The following is a 19624-nucleotide window of genomic DNA, read 5'->3' as shown; positions in this document are numbered from 1 at the left end:
TAGCCATCCCTCGTTGGGAGAGGGAAATCACATTATCCTTTTGTTGTGTAAACAGGAAACCCTTTTAGTTCTGCATAGCTCAGGACACTGCAGGCACTAACGTAAAGGGGTTTAAAAGAGCTGGACAATCCCGTGGAAGATCAATGAAGTCAACCCTTAAGCCAGTTGTGGAATCGTGTGACATGAGCACAATAAAAGAGACAACATCGAAGAGTGGTTATTGCTATCAAGAGCAGCAAGATAGGGACCGGTCAAACAAACACCACCATGGGTGACTAAGTTTTCAGTCAAATCGCAAAGGGATGTGTAGGTTCTTTAAAACAAATAAAATCAAGCCCGAGCCAAATTCAGTTTGCTGTGTGCATTTTGTTCTTGTAATTCTGGAGTCTAAGAACCACTATGAGGAGGAAGGGAAGTGCCAACACCACCTACGTTCTCTTTCAGCAGGCCTATGATTTTATATGTATTCAAAAGTCATAAAATTGGGCTCCAAATGTTCAATCTAATTAGCACTCTAAAAAATGTATTTGTGGGACATAGGTGTTGCTGGCTGGTTAGTATTAATCGCCCATCCCCAATTGTCTGAGGGCTGTTGAGAGTCAACCAGATCGCTGTGGCTCTGAAGTCACATGTAGGTCAGACCAGGCAAGAATGGCAGATTTTCTTCCTGAACGGACATTAGTGAACCAGATGGGTTTTTCTGACAATCGACAATGGTTTCATGGTCAATCAGTTCTTAATTCCATATTTTAAAAAAAATTAAATTCCATCATCTGCCATGGTGAGATTTGAATCAAGGTCCCCAGAACATTAGCCGAGTTTCTGGATTAATAGTTTAGCAATAATACCACTAGGCCATCACCTCTCCATAATTTAATTTATTGAAATACATATAGAACATTCCCAGTTGCATGTATAGGGAGGCATCCATGGCTTATTCTGGTTTGAATCAGTTTTCTCACAGCAGATTTGAACAGTCCCAAACCAGTAGCAAAGAGTTTTGTCAGCACAAACAAGTCTTGGAACATCTGTACAGTACAAATCCAGTGTTTACAGGATACAAGTGGCAAGGTTTTGGATACCTAAAATTTCAGGAAGTTTCAATAAAAGGGACTGAAGAGCAACCAAGACCCTCAAACTACACAATTCCTTATAAACTAGATGCATTTTTAAAAATTCTCATTGCATTACAAGCAGCCTTGGGCCAAAATTTTCAAAAAGTAGTGCACTATAACACAGCCATAAGTCTTCAAAACATGTTGCCAAATCCTAGAGATTATACTGGCTACCAATGTTAAGTTTCCCAAGTAACAAGACCATTGCTACATGGTACAACAGAAGCAGAAATTAGGGCAGGTTTTCTTGCCATCATCCTATAATATGACAACTATAAAGCACTTTTACTAAGAGTCAAATAATCACGGAGGGCTTTAGTGCAAGATCAACAGTTTAAAATAAAAACAATTGATATTTCATACAAAACATCAAATGAAGTGATAAGTGAAAAATGTGATTAAAATCTTCCACCTACCCATTGTTATAACATGTACTTTACAATTTGAACTATGTGCAGCAGCTTCAATACAATTTCTCTATTTAAAAAATTTTCTATGATTTTCGAATTCAAATGCAATTCAATGTAATCAGGAATCAGAAGATTTAAAATATCTGCCTTCTGGACACAGTATACCAACTTTTCAAAAGTCAATATTTTACAGTGTTGTTCTGTAGCTGATTCAACATAGCTCTAATTTCCATTATAAATTGGGTTGTTCCATTGTAATTATTACTTCTTATAGCATCCAATTTCTTCAAGTATTCAGCAGGCAATCCACTCCGTTTTGCACCTGTATAGATTACCTGCAAAACATAATTCAAGAAAAGGTGAAGGTGTTGTTTAACCTCAAGTTAAAAGCCTTTATGGAAACCCTTTATTTGCAAAAGATTAGGTCAATTTTCAAACATCAGAATAATTCAAGAGACAAGTTCCCACTAAGCTACACACTTGCTGTGCAGCTATTTTTATTAAAAGAAACATACCTCTTTGTAAATTGGGGATGGCAAGGTGAAATTACTATTATTTAATTGGTAGGTTAGACACGTTATTTCTTTTCCTGTATTTTCTTGTTGAATTCTAACTTCAATTGGACTGTAGATTCCACTTGAAACACCTTCTTGTCTGTTTGGGGATTGGGAGAAAAGAAGAGAGATGTTTAGTTACTGCACCTCCCATGATCACCACCATCCCATCCCAACACTGAGCATTTTAACATCAAGGTTCAGAAGTAAAGTAGAGCTGCAATCATTAATTTTGAAGGCAAATGTTTTCTTGTAGGTGAGGAGATTAGTTTTATATTAAAAAACAAATTTAATTGAATTGAGGAAAATAGGGTAAAATCCTACACCTTAGTCCATTTTGTCCTTCTGGATTTGATGCAATAAATAAACTTCAATGCAGATGTTTCCCTAACCTTTAAAGCTCCCCAAAGGTTTTTACCCACCTTACAATATAGATGATAATAATGGTTACTTTCAAGGAAAGCAACTGTGCAATGTTGAGAGAAAAAAAACTGCATTGTAACAAATAATAGCACATCTACTCTCTTCACTGCCATTCCCCGAAACATTTGTTAATGGCAGTCCAATTGAAGGACCACTATAGCACTACCAGAGACATTTTGGTACACTGTAAACCAAATGCATAAAGCTAGAGTTTTAAAATGAAATTTAACAATTGTACGGCAGCATGGTGGTACAGTGGTTAGCACTGCTGCCTCACAGCGCCAGGGAACCAGGTTTGATTCCAGCCTCAGGTCACTGTCTGTGTGGAGTTTGCACTCTCGCTGTGTCTGCATGGGTTTCCTCTGGATGCTCCAGTTACCTCCCACAGTCCAAGGGTGTGCTGGTTAGTTTGATTGGCCTTGCTAAATTGATCCTTAGTATCAGGGACCTAACAGAGTAAATATGTGGGGTGACAAGGATAGGTCTGGGTGGGATTGTTGGTGGTGCAGGCTCAATGGGCTGAATGGCCTCCTTCTGCACTGTAGGGATTCTATGAAATAGTAGATTTTTGTATAAGAAAATACTCAAAACATTTTACTTCACACTGGCCTTGATTCCACACACGCTTGTGGTGACTGAAAAAAACTTTAAGATTTAGAATAAAAATCTGGACATCACTCGTCAGGGAAGGACCCTGCCCCAGAGCTGATTTGTTCATTAGAAACTAATGCAGTGTTGAGAGATCATGGGAAAATGCACTTCTTACTGGTTCTGTCCAAGATCACAAAGGGCTGTGAACGAAGCCCAGTCCATCATGCAAACCAGCCTCCCATCCATTGACACTGTCTACACTTCCTGCTGCCTTGGAAAAGCAGCCAGCATAATTCAGGACCCCAGACATCCTTCTTCCGTCGGGAAAACGATACAAAAGTCTGAGGACACGTACCAACCAACTCAAAACAGCTCCTTCCCTGCTGCCAGACTTTTGAATGGATCTACCTTGCATTAAGTTGATCTTTCTCTACACCCCAGCTATGGCTGTAACACTACATTCTGCACGATCTACTTTCCTTCCCTATATACAGTATGCTTTGTCTATATAGTGCACAAGAAACAACACTTTTCACTGTATACTAATACATGTGACAATAAAGCAAAACAAAAAAGAGTTATGAAATATTGGGACAGAAAATTATTTCTTGGGAATGATTCACAGTTTATTTCTTTAGAGCAGGAGAGTAAATGTATTTTTTTCATTCTTTATTTGAAGGGCAGAAAGATTACAGTTGGAAACCCCTCAGCCAAAAAAAGTTTCCAGGACGAGGACAAAATAACTTTTGTATTTAAAATACAGTATTCTAATGCAGAACAGTATCACAAGAGCTAAACACAGTTAATTAATTGAGAAGTTCCAATTTATCTAGCAGAGTATAGATTGCCACCCACAGGTTCTTCCCCATCACCACTGCAGCACCAGGGAAAACTACCTACACATCAGGCAGTGTACCATCTTCCTCATCTAGTGACTGAGCATGGCAAAAGCAATGACCATCTATGACTAACCATGCTTAAAACAGTGACACAAGATTGAATTGTTGTACATCTAGTGAATGCCCTCAGATACCCTTTTAACTCCAGTTGCCTTGGTTTTGCTTCTTCTTGAAACTTTTAGACCCTTGGCAATGTCATCCTTCTAATGGTCACATATTAAATTTTATCATGCAGCAGTGCTCTGTCAAGCCCCCACTTGATGTTGCACCTCATCCAGTGGACAGTGGTGCAAAAAATGTTGAAGCTGTGAAGCACAAGATAATTGAGAGTTTCCTCAAAATGATGAGCCACAATGGAAGCAGTTCTTTGGTGATGCATAAACTTTTGGATGAATGTGATAGATAACAGTGTTCAGGGCTAAGTGATTGATTCATTGGCCAACTGACCACAGGTATTTGATATTTAGCACTATTATGCTTAGTTATTTTAATAACACCTGAGCATAGCATGGCTATATAATTTTACATGCAGAAAAATAGTTTTAAGACAAGATTTCAAATGTTGATCAATTTTTATGTTGTGCGCTTCAGCAGATAGCCATGCATAGGAAATAAAGGAAGTGAAATCTGCAGGAAAAAATACAGCAACAGGAGCAGACCATTCAGCTCCTCGTTCCTGTACTAACTCAATTTTGCCTTCATTGTATAGTACCTTTGCTACATTTTGTATTTGCTAACCAATCACAAATCTAAGTTTACAATTTTAGAATCAGATGGTTACAGTACTGAAGACCATTCAGCCTGTCCAGCCATGTTGGCTTTCTACAAGAGCAACTCTAATATTCCCATTCCCTCGCCTTTTCACCCGAGCCATGTAAATTCCACCTTCAGATTCTTATCCAATTCCCTTCGAAAGCCCTGACTACACTATTTGAGGGTAGTGGAGGCAGATACTATCATAACCATTTGCAGTGCAAGAAGGTTTTTTTAAATCATGTTGACATTGGCAAATGAACCAATTACCTTAAATTGGTGTCCTTGGTTCTCAACCCTTTTGCCAATATGAACACTCTTTCCATCTACTGTATAAATTCCTCATGATTTTGAATACCTATCAAATCTCCTCTCAAATCTTCTCTTTCAAGGTGAACACCAACATCTTCAATTTAGTCATGTAAATTAAAATCACCTTCGAATCTTTTCTAAAGCCCTCACTTCCTTCCTATATATAAAGCCTTGGATTCCGTTGACCACTTAACTATTTTCTCAACTTGCCACCTTACACGATACGTGCACACATACTCCCAGGTATCTACCATCTACTGGTGGGGGGTGCAGAGGAGGGCCCTCAGTAGAGGGACTTCTATGTGAGAGTCCTCACTTTTTCCATCGTGTAGAGTGTGTTGCATACGGCAGCATCATGTAATGGTAGGTTAAGGCAGTTCAGAGTCCCAGGCCACATGTTTTCTGTGGCCAAGGGAAATCTGTGTTCTTCATGCACAAAGGCTACAGCCCCATTTTAAGTACGTGAAGAGGCTTCTCCCCAATTGTTGGTTGCGCTTCAGCCCCACACTCCCAACTTTTGTCACCTGTTGCAAAGAGAACAGGAGGACCTCTTCCCAAGTCTGTTCCTAGCCAAAGTGGCCATCAATAGATCCAGGGGGTCATGACTTGACTGTCTGCCTCTCTTGGCTATGTTCACGGCTGGGTGACTCTGAAGAGGAAACACACAGTGTCCATCAGTACATTAAAGGAGTTCCGTGAACAGTAGGCGCCACAGAGGCTGGGGTATATGGTCACCCCTGAAAATAATATTTGGTTTGGTTAGTTAAGTTTCCTTTGACGTTGCATTTTAGTTAATGCTCCTACCAGGGACTGTCACCCCCTCTCTTTTGTTTGGAGAATACATTCCCCAGTCTCTGTTCCAGCACCCCTTTAGAATTATTCCCATTAGTTTATATTGACTCTCCTAGTTTTTCCAATGAAAATTCATCACTTCATACTTGTCTGTTGAAGTTAATATCTCACGTGTCCTCCCATTCTTACACCTGCACAGTGCACCCAAGTTTGTCATCTGCAAATTTGGAAATGCTGCCCCTTTACATGCACGTCTGGTCATTAATCTATTAAGAAAAGCAATCCCTGGAGAACCCCACTATTCCTTCCTCCAGTTTGAGAGACAGCCTTTCACCACTTCATTTTCTGAAACTCCCTGGGCTTTAACTTTGCTGGCAAGTTTATTATATGACACTTCAAACACTTATTGGAAACCCCCATAACACCACATCATAGATATCACCCTCACCAATACTCTGGTTACCCCATCAAAAAAACGATTAGTTTTACACAATTAATCTTTAACAAATCTGTGCTAGTTTCCCCCCCCCCCCCAAATAGCTCACACAACTGTTAATTTTGTCTCAGATTATTGTTCCTAAAAGCTCTCACAATACCAAGTTTGAAGTCACTGAACTATATTGCTAGGTTTGTCTTTGTATTAACCCTTGTTTGTATAAGGGTGTAACATTTGCAGTTCTCCATGCCTGTCACCACCCCCATATTGTAGGAAGATTATTGTTAATACCTTGGTACTTTCCACTCATTTTCTACAGCATTCTCAGATGCATCATAGCTGGTCCGGGTGATTTATTAACTTTTAATATACAACCAATCTCTCATATTTAAGATTTGTTAATTAATCTAGCATCAATTGTCTTTTGTACCGAGTTTCAAACTTACTGTCATTGTGCATAAGAGTTTCCAAATTTCACTGCTGAAACATCTGCCTCTATTTTTTAGACTTTGTTTCCTAATCCAAGACTCCCCAGCCAGCAGAAATAGTTTATTTCTAACTCTCCATCCTGTTCCCTTTCTCAAATCGCCCCTTAACATTCTGAACTCCTAGACAAACAACCTTTGCTCGTGCAATCTCTCCAGTTATTATTCTGGTAAATCTATGCTGCATTCCCTCCAATGCTAATATATCCTTCCAAGGTGTGGTGCTCAAAACTGCTCACTGTACTTCAGATGTGATCCAACCAGCTTCTGTATAATTGAAGAACTTTCACCCCCTTGTATTCTTGTTCTCTAAAGGCCAGCCTTTCATAAGCATTAATGGTTTTCAGAACCTTCTCATAGGATTTTACATGGACCCTCAAGTTTCTTCAGACCTTTTTATTCATTCATGGGATTTGGGCTTCACTGGCTAGGCCAGCATTTATTGCCCATCACTAATTACTCTCAAGAAGGTGATGGTGAGCTGCCTTCTTGAACTGCTGCACTGACAGTGCTGTTAGGGAAGGAGTTTGAGGATTTTGATCCAGTGACAGTGAGGGAACATCAAAATATTTTCAGTCTGGATGACAAGGCTTGGAGGGGAATTTGGCAGTTGGTTGTGTTCCCATGCACCTAGCCAGAAGCATCAGTAGAACTTGGTATCAACACAACAGAAATCTAACAATGGGAGCTGCAGCTAAAGCCCCCTTTGGCAGTGATAAGAAAAGACTTCATATATGTTAGGGTAGGAAGTGTTTAAGTCAGTAATTGTAGGTTAATTGGCCAAGCAGTTCACTGGGTGTATACAAAAGGGGAGAACAGGCGAGATAATGAAACTTGGTTTGTCCGTTTTTCACTTACTCGCCATTGGAGTTTTACAATGGTAACAGAGGATGGTTGGTACCTGTAAACGAAAGATTAGAAACTAAGCTTTCTTCTGACAAAATATTGTATTTGGAGTTAACGTTGAGAAGAGTGGCTTGGAATCACTTTGGCAAATGGCTGAATCAAAATGTAGTGTTTTGGGGCATGATTACCTACTGATGTTTTCAGAGAGTGAACCTTATGAGTGATGGAAGAATTAAGTAACCACGTGGACACAATTTACTTTCTTGCTGAAGGAAAAAAATGCAATGGCTTTAAGATGCAAAGTGTTTTTGGTGTTGGGTTCTGAGCATTTGAACACATTATTAAATTCTATGGATAAAATTTATCAGAAGGATGGAATTCAATAAAGTGGACAATATTTGTGATTGCAAAAATTCCATCTAGAACTTTCCCAATCATTTCTGGCATTTAAGTTATTAGACTGTGCCAAAGTATCAAATCTAGACAGACTTCAGTTTTGATTGGGGAGTTAAATCTGCAAAAACATTCCTTTCCAGCAACACTCATGGCACAAATGGGCCTTTTCATAGCAAGTTAAAATGGAGGATACAAATGTTGTTAACGAGAAAAAAAATGACATACCACTGACAATCAAGGTGAAGAGAAGAGTGAACCCCAGAAATGCCAAGGATATGGTCAGTAGTTATGGTGCAATTCTAAATATTATGTGACGAACTAATTATATTGTTCATTTGTACTAAATGAAATGACATGTTCCAAATTAAACCCAAGACTGAGGACTTGGAAGAAGGAGATATCGACCAAAGAGAAGGCGTTATATAAATAAGAAGCTTCAGCCCGGTGATGAATGTAATGATTAGTTCAACAGCAGATGCATGTCTAGTGCTGGCTGAAATGGTACCTAGATACTTTAAATAACAAGGATTAGGAATTTGAGAGTTCCACTGGTTTCAGATCTGGGAATAATGACACACTGATTCCCTGCAAGATAGCTGGAGTCAATTATTTTATCAGCACGGACATAGTATCCAGCGAAATACTGTTACAATTGACCAATGGGGGGAAAGAAAGCGCAAATAAAACTGTAGATGGAAAATGACAAGGCCATTGTATTTGGAAAACTTGTGGATTTACTATTTACACACTCCAGACACTATTATATTCCTTTGATGAAACCTAACTTTTCTAATAAAGAAATTAAAGGAGCATCCAGTGAAAAGAATTTAAAAGACAAAAAGCTAATGTTAAAGTTTCACCTAGCCCTCTTCAAGGTTAAAAATTTTGCTAATGGATGAAGATGACACTAAACTTAAAGATAAGCACTAGATACGATATCCAAGGACATCATCACAGCCCATACTGAGTCTATCCTTAGAAAGAAATTTCAACTAGGTTGTGGCTATGGATTTAGACGCAGGGAAAAAACTTTTTCCTTTTACATTTTGTAGATTTGGCAACTAGGTTTAGCAAATGTACAATCCATTGTGGATCAGGACCAGACTGGGACCACTGGCAAAATTGCTGATGACCACTGGGGGTAATTGCTGATGACAACTTTCAGGATGTGCAAAAACATGAATATGATTATGTGCTGATACGGTGCTATTCACATATTTTATATTTCTGTAGAGTGTTTAAAGCTGTGTTTTTTTACCCCTCGAAGTAGTCAGTATGCCTGGAGGGAATGCAGCAAATGCTGGAAAGTAGGATAATTACTCACTTTAGCTACAGTGAGTACTTAAAACAAAGCTAAACTTTTTGTTTATAAATGGGAAAGGACTCCTGGAGTATTTTTTATTTTGATTAAAGTAATGGAAAGTGAGTTAGGTATACAGGGTCATATAGTCATGTGATACTAGAAGTGTGAGGTCCTAGGTTTGTAGCAGACAAAAAAAAACAGCTGTGTGTGTTCAATTACTGGAGGGGACAGTTCAAAGATACAAGCCTACAAGCCGCTCTGTCTCCGAAACCTTCACAACTGTTACCTCAATTTAAAGCAAGTGCGCCTGGGTTTGCTAACTATATTTAAAATGTGGTTTAAGTCTACGAGAAGACTTTTGCTTACTTGGAACCAAAATAGCGATAAATTAGAAATTAAGAGTTGTTTCTTTTCATGTTTAAAATTGTTCAATGGTTAAGAGTTAAACTGCTTCATTTTGTTACACTTATATTTGATTTGACTTATTGTCACATGTATTGGGATACAGTGAAAAGTATTGTTTCTTGCACGCTATGCAGACAAAAAAAACTTACCGTTCATAGAATACATAGGGGTGAAGGAAAGGAGAGGGTGCAGAATATATTGTTACAGTCATAGTTAGGATGTCAAGAAGGATCAGTTTAAAATATGATGGGTCCAGTCAAAAGTCTGATGGCAGCAGAGAAGCTGTTCTTGAGTCTGTTGGTATGTGTTCTCAGACTTTTGTATCTTTCTCCTGACGGAAGATGGTGGAAGAAAATAAAGTTGTTTTGATAAAAAGATCCCCATTTGTCAGCGGTCCTCACATTTATGCCAAAATAGAAAAATTATTGGGGCCCAGTCTGACTTCACAATATACCCCGCGGTTCGAGTCCAGCATCCTAATAATGAATATAGCAGCAGAAAGAACTCGTAGTAATGGGAAATATGAGAAGAATCGCTCGGTGATAGTGGAAATGCTTCATGAAATTTTGCCAGCTGTAAATTAACTAGCATGGAGGCTGTCCTTGCCCAGAATTCACTGCAGATGGTCAGGGGCTATAATCCATATCAGTAGGAATTCAAAAATTCCTTCAGTCCAGAGTGATCATCCCCAGCTTGGGAGGGAACTACGATTAGCACCACTTTTTCACTGTATTTGAAAGCACATGAGCAAAAGAGCATTCTTTAAAGCTGAAGTGTTAATTGAACCCTAGTTCACTGGGGTATACAAACGAAAAATAGTTTTTGTCAATGCAAATAAAGTTTGTGGGGCGGGGGGTGGAAAGGAGAAACTTGGTTTCTGTGTTTTTTAACTTTAATAGCCATTGGAGTTTACAACAGGGAGGGTTTGCAAACAGATAGAAAGCTGCAATTATTCCTCTGCAGAAAGGAAGAGGTTTTAGCTAACCTAGGATAGAGAAAGCACTAACATGCAACATTGACCCATAGCAGCATGCATTCATATTGCTATGGTTAACGAGGTGTTTTAATGCGTGGAGCTTGTCAAAGATTAAATTGTGCACAGAAACCAAATCATATGGACGTATCGGATTCAAAAGCCTGAACTCAACCATATTTTAAAAACAGGATAGTATCTGATTGACCACCTTTCAAACTCCACAGGAAGATGCATGAGAAAAAAAATTAGTTTAAAAATATTGGATAGGTATACAAAAACAATACTTGCTCATCTAAAGTGCGCCGATCAGCAGCTTTCAAACGCCATACAACTCCCCACACATCATCTTCAGGACTTGGGATGATAGTAGCAACACCTCCTCCCCAGTAACTTTCACACCCATTGCAAGTGCCAAATGCAAGCTTGTAACCCTGGTTTTTTTTTTTGGGGGGGGGGGGGGCGGAAAGAAAGAAAGAGATTAAAAAATCTGAAATTTCAATCACAGTGTGAATCATATTCTTGAATGTCAGGATTGTAATGCACCAAAGCTGAATACACTTAAAACCAGGGTATGTATCACATAACATACAGGGAGACTCAAGAGGCAAAAGCCAAAAACAAACAAACAAAACATGTCTATTCAACAAAGTATTCAATCTTTTTTGTTTAGACTCACTTTAGATCTCCTAATGGGAAGGTGTGTTACATACTAAATCATATTAGTGTCTTCAAATGAGTAAAAACTGACATCTGAACAACATTACAAACAATCACACTGAACACATCAGGAACACAACTAGTGCATGTATTTTGTGAACGAACTCTATTCAGGCTATAGACTAAATTGACAATATAAAGGATGCAGGAGTCCGTCATGTGACATGAGTCATTAAATAAACGCATGCAAGCAGGAAAATTGCTATACAAATACACGTAGAGGTAGAAACTTGTGCTACAACCAGCAGAACTCAATCCACGTGTAAACGATAGGTTTGCAATGTGTAGCTTTTAAACGTTTTACTATTGAAAATAAAGAGTGTAAAAGGACCAGCCTGGTGGCATAAAACATGGGATGAAAATTTTGGGTTAATGGGAATTTATAAATACCAAATTGCACAAAGTAATAGTGACATGCAATTTCTGGATCTTGCTTACAATTTTAGGACTGGACTTTTTTGGCTTGTGCCTCCTGCAATCAGGAGGCAGACAGCTTGCATAGAGTGAGCTGAAGGTGAAGCAAACGTTGCCTTTCCAAAGGTGGCAGCATTTTAGTGGAATATAGCATTAGTGTCCAGCCTAGTCAAGACACGAGGACAAATGCAGATGAGTCACTTATTCATTGACTTGAAGCAACTTGTATAGTAGCTACATTGCAGTTAGTAATCAGATTTGCATAGAACAAAGAACAATACAGCACAGGAACAGGCCCTTCGGCCCTCCAAGCCCGCGCCGCTCCCCGGTCCAGGATTGAATCCTGAATCCAGGATCCCCGCCCAATTTTCCAGCCTATCTACATACTAATATCCTATCCACCGAGCTGTCCCTCACAGCTACGATGCTTTGTTCATCACAACCTATTAACTCACCCCCACTCCCCCATTCCAGACCATGTGATCTCCAGGGAGAGGCGAAAACCCAGAGTGAAAACCCCAGGGCCAATATGGGGAAAAAAAATCTGGGAAATTCCTCTCCGACCCCCTGAGGCGATCGAAACGAGTCCAGGAGATCACACTGGCCCTGATCGGAAAATGCTTCCCAACCCTATTCATTTCCACTTCCACAAACACCATATGAATTCCCTGCCCCCGAGACAGGTTCCCAACTATCCGCAGTCTCGCTCTGTACTGGCACCAGCAAGATGATCATAGAATGAAGCCTTGAAACGAGAAACAAAGAACAATTAGCCCGCTCCGCTCCCTGGTCCAAACTAGACCACTCTTTTGTATCCCTCCATTCCCACTCCGTTCATATAGCTGTCTAGATAAGTCTTAAACGTTCCCAGTGTGTCCGCCTCCACCACCTTGCCCGGCAACACATTCCAGGCCCCCACGACCCTCTGTGTAAAATATGTCCTTCTGATATCTGTGTTAAACCTCCCCCCCTTCACCTTGAACCTATGACCCCTCGTGAAAGTCACCACCGACCCGGGGAAAAGCTTCCCACCGTTCACCCTATCTATGCCTTTCATAATTTTATACACCTCTATTAAGTCTCCCCTCATCCTCCGTCTTTCCAAGGAGAACAACCCCAGTTTCCCCAATCTCTCCTCATAACCAAGCCCCTCCATACCAGGCAACATCCTGGTAAACCTCCTCTGTACTCTCTCCAAAGCCTCCACGTCCTTCTGGTAGTGTGGCGACCAGAACTGGACGCAGTATTCCAAATGCGGCCGAACCAACGTTCTATACATCTGCAACATCAGACCCCAACTTTTATACTCTATGCCCCGTCCTATAAAGGCAAGCATGCCATATGCCTTCTTCACCACCTTCTCCACCTGTGACGTCACCTTCAAAGATCTGTGGACTTGCACACCCAGGTCCCTCTGCGTCTCTACACCCTTTATGGTTCTTCCATAGGTTAACATTTTAAATTTGCATCTGTTAACTTGTGTAGCAGGAAATGCTGAAACCCCTGCTATTAAGGGGCTTTTAAAACAGCACAGACTAGTCTAAAATAGAGACCAGAACGTGCCTTATATACACACCAAAGGTATCACAACGTGCCTCTTACATATATTTATACAAAAGTATTGCCTTAAACACAACATAATCAATAGTAAATAATTTTTTAAAAGTATTGTAACTTTGAAATGTAGTTTTAACGGCTTTTATGAGCTTTGGCCAAAAGCAACTGCCCAACAGCAAAACGGGAAAAGCAGAACCAGACAGGCCATGTTCAAATGGAACAAAGTAATATAGAACTTAATCAGTGAAAGATTTGGGAAGACCTTGCAGCTGTGAGGTGCTAGATAATAGAATGAATAGAAGGATTCAACTGCTAATTAAATGAATAGGAGCATTCTGCTCCTGACTTGGCCTGATAAGGTATAGCCAGTTAGACAGGATGACCCCCTTAGTTCTCAGTATGTAGGTGGTGGGAGCAAACCTTGAACCTGTCAGATGTGCATAAGCAAGTTGCTATACAATGGAGGAAAGACGTTTGGGTCCAGAAAGCCAATGAATTCCTAATTATGCCAGGGGGTAGAATACTGTTGGCCAAGGTAAGTAGTATGCATTAATGTAATTGGACCATCCAGTTTGTGTGATAGACTGGCAGGGAATGCAAACTTTTAAAAATAGATGTGTTCAGGTGATGTAATTTTAGAGAGAAGTTGGAATCCATCCAGCATCTCTCTCCCAATGCATATCGGTCAAACAAAGAACATCTTTGACTGCAGACTGTCTCTCGCAAATTTCGTATTAGCTGAATGCAGGTCTCCCAGAGGGAAGTCCCCAGAAAATTCCCCTAACAATTTGGCGCTGCGTGCAGGGTTCAGTCACTGGAATCTGGACACAGGACATGTTTCCCAGAAGCGGGCGAGTACTTTTGTAATTACCACCCAGTAGTTAGAGGGTCACACGTCTGGCAGCTGGAAGCCGCAAGTTGAGCGAACCGAATTGGGGAAGGGGTGAGAGTACAGTATGAATGTGAAAAGAAACCACACTCAATGCAAAGGGCCAGGGACAGACTCCTGGAATGCCTCGTCAGCGGAACAAAAAAAAGCTGCATGGTAGATAAAGACGTTAGGAGTAAAGCTACCCTTAATGTAAGGGGTCGGGGACAGACTCTCGAGTTGGCTGACGGAGCAGAGCAAAAAAGAGCCACGCAGCAAGACAAGGCTTTGAGGGACTAGACTGTACAAAAGGGTTACGGATAGTTTGGGCACAAGGAATCCCTCGTGAAGGATGAAAAAAAAGTGCAGGGACAGTGTGGATCCCAGGGTAGGAATCTCCATTGAAAGACTTGGGAGAGGAGCAGGAAGAGGTCAGCGAGGGGTCAGCAAGTGGCTGAGGGCTCCGATGTAGTAATTTCTGAAGAGGGAAGTTAAGAATTCAGAGAAGGGTTAAAGAAACGAGCAGAATTAGCTTTCTGAGAGAGAGTGTGAGATTGGTTAGTCTGGAGTGCCATCGTGTGGTGTAGAGTATGGCAGGTAATGTAATTTTGTTTAGTTATAGGTTTAACGAAAGAAAGCAAAGGCAATATTATTCATTTGTGTTGGTGCGCTTAATACATTTTGTCCCCCCAGTTGAGATTGATGCAGAGTTAAAATCAAATAAATTCTTGAAATTCCTTGATCTTGGAAGTGGTCAGTGGCCACAATTTTCAACTGAAAGGATAAGAATTTGACAGAGATTTGAGCTCTGCACTGTTGAAAAAGGAAATTTATGAGCAGATTACTTTCAAAATGGCATTACGTTATGTCTTAAAAGTTGTAAGGAGAGTTAACAATTTCAGTAAACATTTGAAATGATTCTGTATTGTTCCAAGGCTGGGAGCAGAGTTGTAGAAATAATTAAACATTGTTTTGAATTAATGGTACGATTGGCAATGAAAAAAATGTTAGAATTAGGTTCGGAGAAGGGAGTCAGTATGGAGTGTTTGAATGCTTGCCAAGAAAAAGTGATGACGTCATGATGTCCGCCCCTGCTGAAACAAGCAGACAATTAACCCATTCTGTCCCAGAGAGGATGGATCTTTGTGTTTTAAAGATTTGCAGTGGCTTTAAGCCAATATAGTAGAAATTGTTAACTTAAATCAAAATCTAGTAGAAATTCCAGATGACTGGATGAAGGTTATACTTTTTGTGTATAAAGGCCTCTTACCGGAGAAGGAGTGAGGCAAGTATTAGGACTTTTCAATTATTGCAGAAATTCTGTAGAGGATTATGCAGCATTGGTGAAGCCCTTACAGAATTTGACAAAGGGAGGAAAAGCTACCTGTGAGAGTGGAATGGGGAGAGGCAGAAGAACAAGCTTTTAACACAGGCTATGGTGAGATCCCCAGCTTTGGGACTGCCAGATCTCACCAAGCCTTTCCACATTTTCTGTCAGGAGAATGACGGGATCCAAGCAGCTGTGGGGACCCAAAAACATGGGAACAAATTAAGATTGGTGGGGTACTCAACGAGATTCAATTGCCAGTGGTGTGTAAGGGCATTAGCATGTGCCTCATGGGCAGTAAGTATTTCAGAGCCACTCACCTTGATGGGAAAGATAATTCTCCATAGCCCCCACATAATTGTCCAGCTTTTGGCCTCTTTTTAGGTCAAACCAAATAAACAAACTCAAATTAAGTCAGGACAAAGTAAAAGGGGCAGCTCCCCAAAAGGAGGGGGAACAGCCCAAACGGAAATCAAAGTACAAAGGAAACTTAAAAACATAAAATTAAAATGTGATTATTAGGGTCAATAACGCACCCCAACCCCTGCGGTGCCCAACGGGCGCGGAAGGCATCAACCGCACCCGTGGACACCGCATGCTCCCTCTCCAGGGACACCCGGCCGTGAACGTAGCCGCGGTAGAGGGGCAGACAGTCAGGATGGATGGCCCCCTCGCTCGCCCGCTGCCTGGACCGGTAAATGGCGCGTTTCGCCAGGCCCAGGTTCACGAGGGGGTTGCCATCCCGACCCTCCCCTCTCCGCACCGGGTGTCCGTAGATCAGGAGCGTGGGACTGAAGTGCAAACAAAACATCAATAAAAGGTTCTTCAGGAAAACAAAAAGGGAGTGCAGCCTAAGACACAAAACATAGACATGGTCCACGGACTCCACAAGGCCACAGAAAGGGCAGTCTTCGGAGCCCGTGAACCAGTGAATCCTACGGTTGTGCGGAACTGCTGCCTGCATCACCCTCCACCCCAGGTCCCCGACGTAATTGGGGGAGATCCCTCTGTAGAGGAAACGCCTCCGTGCGGCAGAAAAAGGCACAGAGGACATTTCCACGAGTAGAAAGGACAATTAACCTATCCGTAGATGGGGCAAGAAAGTATGCCAACGGAGAACCCAGCACAGCATGGGTGGTGGTAGATAAGGGAACGATGATTGAACGTGAACAAATCCCCGGGAATAACTCAGCACAAGCAGCAGAGTTGTTGGCTTTAACTATGGCTTTAGAATAGACCAAAGGAAAATGGGTCAATGTTTATACCGATAGTAGATATGAGTTTGGAATAGTTCATGATTACATGGCAGCCTGGAGCAGACATGGTTTTGTGACATCTAGTGGGATACACATACAACACGAGATTTAATTAGAAATTTACTACAAGCAGCTCACAGCCCCCCTAGAAGCAGCAGTAGTAAAAAGTTCAAGCCCATCTGAAAATTACAAGTCAGGCACAGAAAGGAAACAGCTTAGCTGATAAAGCGATGAAGGCTTTAGTGGAACAGGATTGGGAATGGAAACACGCTACAGGAGTAGCAGCTGTAGTAGTTAGGGACAGTTCAAATATTAATGTGAAACAAGTGCAGGAACAAGCAGGTGAAGAGGAAAAGGAAATGTGGGAGAAAGATCATGATGGACTATGGAGAAGGGAAGGAAAAATAATAGCCCCCAAAGTAATACTGCAATCGTTGGTGAAAAAATGTATGTATTAGCACATATGGGCAGAGATAAAATGTTTAATTTGTTAAGAAAATGTTAGCAGAAGAGAAGGGACATGGTGAAGTTTTGTCAGAGGTGTCTGCTGTGCACCCCAGTGGAAGCTAGCCACATCCTAAAGGACCATAGGGGAAGTTACAAATGGATTTTACAGGGCTTTTGCCACTAGTATAAGGAAATACATATTGTTTGGTAATTGTAGATCAGTTTACTCGATGGGTTGAAACATTTCCATGCAAGGAAAAAGATCCTGTTTTGTCAGCTTAAATCTGTTGTCTCATGTGGGGACTCTGGGCCAAATTGGATTTTTGATTTGGTACTTCATTCCCAAAGGTACAAAAAAAATTGCCATTTATTGTGATGAGACTATGATGTAGAGTTTTGGTCTCCTTACTTGAAAACGGATGTAATTGCATTAGCAGTTTAGAGTAGATTCACCTGACTAATTCCTGCAATGAAAAGCTTATGAAAGGTTGGACAATTTGGACCCTTATTCATTGGTGTTTAGAAGAACTCTGACTGTAACTTCCTGGCTCCTCCAGTATCATATGGGATGGGGGATGGGGGGGGGGGGGGGGGGAGATGCGGACATGCTGGGCAATCCCTCAGAGGCCATGGCAAATACTTGAGCATGATGTGGAGATGCCGGCGTTGGACTGGGGTGCACACAGTAAGAAGTCTCACAACACCAGGTTAAAGTCCAACAGGTTTATTTGGTAGCAAATACCATAAGCTTTCAGAGCGCTGCTCCTTCGTCAGATGGAGTGGAAATGTGCTCTCAGACAGTGCATAGAGACACAGAAATCAAGTTACAGAATACTAATTAGAATGCGAATCCCTACAACCAGCCAGGTCTTAAAGGTACAGACAATGTGGGTGGAGGGAGCATTAAACACAGGTTAAAGAGATGTGTATTGTCTGTGTATTGTCCACATCTAAAGAGATGTGTATTGACAATACACATCTGTTTAACCTGTGTTTAATGCTCCCTCCACCCACATTGTCTGTACCTTCAAGACCTGGCTGGTTGTAGGGATTCGCATTCTAATTAGTATTCTGTAACTTGATTTCTGTGTCTCTGTGCATTGTTTGAGAGCACATTTCCACTCCATCTGACGAAGGAGCAGCGCTCCGAAAGCTTATGGTATTTGCTACCAAATAAACCCGTTGGACTTTAACCTGGTGTTGAAATACTTGAGCAGCAGGCAAGTACAGCAAAGAGACATACACACGGGGGCAGCACAGTGGTTAACACTGCTACCACACAATGCCAGGGACCTGGGTTTGACTCCTAGCTTGGGTCACCGTCTGTGCAGAGTCTGCACCATTCTCACCATGGGCGGCACGGTAGCACAGTGGTTAGCACTGCTGCTTCACAGCTCCAGGGTCCCGGGTTCGATTCCCGGCTCGGGTCACTGTCTGTGTGGAGTTTGCACATTCTCCTCGTGTTTGCGTGGGTTTCCTCCGGGTGCTCCGGTTTCCTCCCACAGTCCAAAGATGTGCGGGTTAGGTTGATTGGCCAGGTTAAAAATTGCCCCTTAGAGTCCTGAGATGTGTAGGTTAGAGGGATAGAGGGTAAAATATGTGGGGGTAGGGCCTGGGTGGGATTGTGGTCGGTGCAGACTCAATGGGCCGAATGGCCTCCTTCTGCACTGTAGGGTTTCTATGATTTCTATGATTCTATGTCTGCATAGATTTCCTCCGGGGTGCTCTGGTTTCCTCTCAGTCCGAAAGACGTGCTGGCTAGGTCCACTGGCTATGCGAAATTATTCCTCAGTGTACCCGAACAGGAGCCAGAGTGTGGATTTTCACAATAACTTCATTGCAGTGTTAATGTAAGCCTATTTGTGACAATAATAAATGAACTATCCCTCACCTTCAAACAGCCCACAGCGACCTGAACAGCTGAAGGATTGCGAAGCTGCAAACGCTCCCGCAGCAAGTTACTCCCGTAACCGAAGTAACAGAAGCCTTCCTCACCCACAAGGACAGCCCTCCGCTCCGTGCCGTTGACCCGCTCCTCCATTGAGGTGAAATTTGTTTTTATCCCGCCATAAATTGGCCAGCACAAACACAAACCCAACACCAAATAACATCGATTCATCAGAGCGACTGCGCGACTAGCCTCCGCCCTGCCCTTTTATAGACGCAGCCTGGCTGTGGGCGGGGCCGGCAGCCGCGAACCCGGTGCGCATGCTCAGTGAAGGTGCGAGACGTTTCTGTTGGGACCGGCCGCCGCGAGCCGGTGCGCATGCTCAGTGAAGGTGCGAGACGTTTCTGTTGGGACCCCGGGGGGGGGGGGAGTCTTCAGGCCGTTGGTCAGCCCG

General features: G+C 41.8%; 1 protein-coding gene across 2 annotated transcripts; it reads right to left on the bottom strand.

The window, feature by feature from the left end:
- Positions 1–860: 860 nt before the first annotated feature.
- Positions 861–19512, bottom strand: LOC144511783 (gamma-glutamylcyclotransferase-like). Of its 2 annotated transcripts, XM_078242102.1 has the most exons (5): positions 19174–19405; positions 10981–11127; positions 5582–5706; positions 2041–2179; positions 861–1860 (listed from the first exon to the last, which is right to left on the bottom strand). In XM_078242102.1, exons 1-5 carry the CDS (start codon positions 19399–19401, stop codon positions 1705–1707), a joined length of 795 nt encoding a protein of 264 aa, XP_078098228.1. In that variant the 5' UTR covers positions 19402–19405; the 3' UTR covers positions 861–1704. The 2 variants fall into 2 exon arrangements, with proteins under 2 accessions (XP_078098228.1, XP_078098238.1); XM_078242112.1 differs by lacking the exon at positions 5582–5706 and having other exon boundaries at positions 10985–11127; positions 19174–19512.
- Positions 19513–19624: the final 112 nt, after the last annotated feature.

This window comes from Mustelus asterias, chromosome 2 (genome assembly GCF_964213995.1).
Source record: "Mustelus asterias chromosome 2, sMusAst1.hap1.1, whole genome shotgun sequence".
NCBI lineage: Eukaryota > Metazoa > Chordata > Chondrichthyes > Carcharhiniformes > Triakidae > Mustelus > Mustelus asterias.
Note: the sequence above shows the minus strand (reverse complement) of the source record. Positions and strands in the feature narration are given on the sequence as shown.

What these genes read in the sequence shown, in the direction of transcription:
- LOC144511783 (XM_078242102.1), bottom strand. Translation starts at nt 19,401, where the DNA reads ATGAATCGATGTTATTTGGTGTTGGGTTTGTGTTTGTGCTGGCCAATT. An exon ending in TCCTGTTCTCTTTGCAACAG is followed by an intron (nt 2,180 to 5,581) that starts GTGACAAAAGTT and finishes ATCCCCAAACAG; the next exon opens with ACAAGAAGGTGTTTCAAGTG. An exon ending in CATCCCCAATTTACAAAGAG is followed by an intron (nt 1,861 to 2,040) that starts GTATGTTTCTTT and finishes TATGTTTTGCAG; the next exon opens with GTAATCTATACAGGTGCAAA.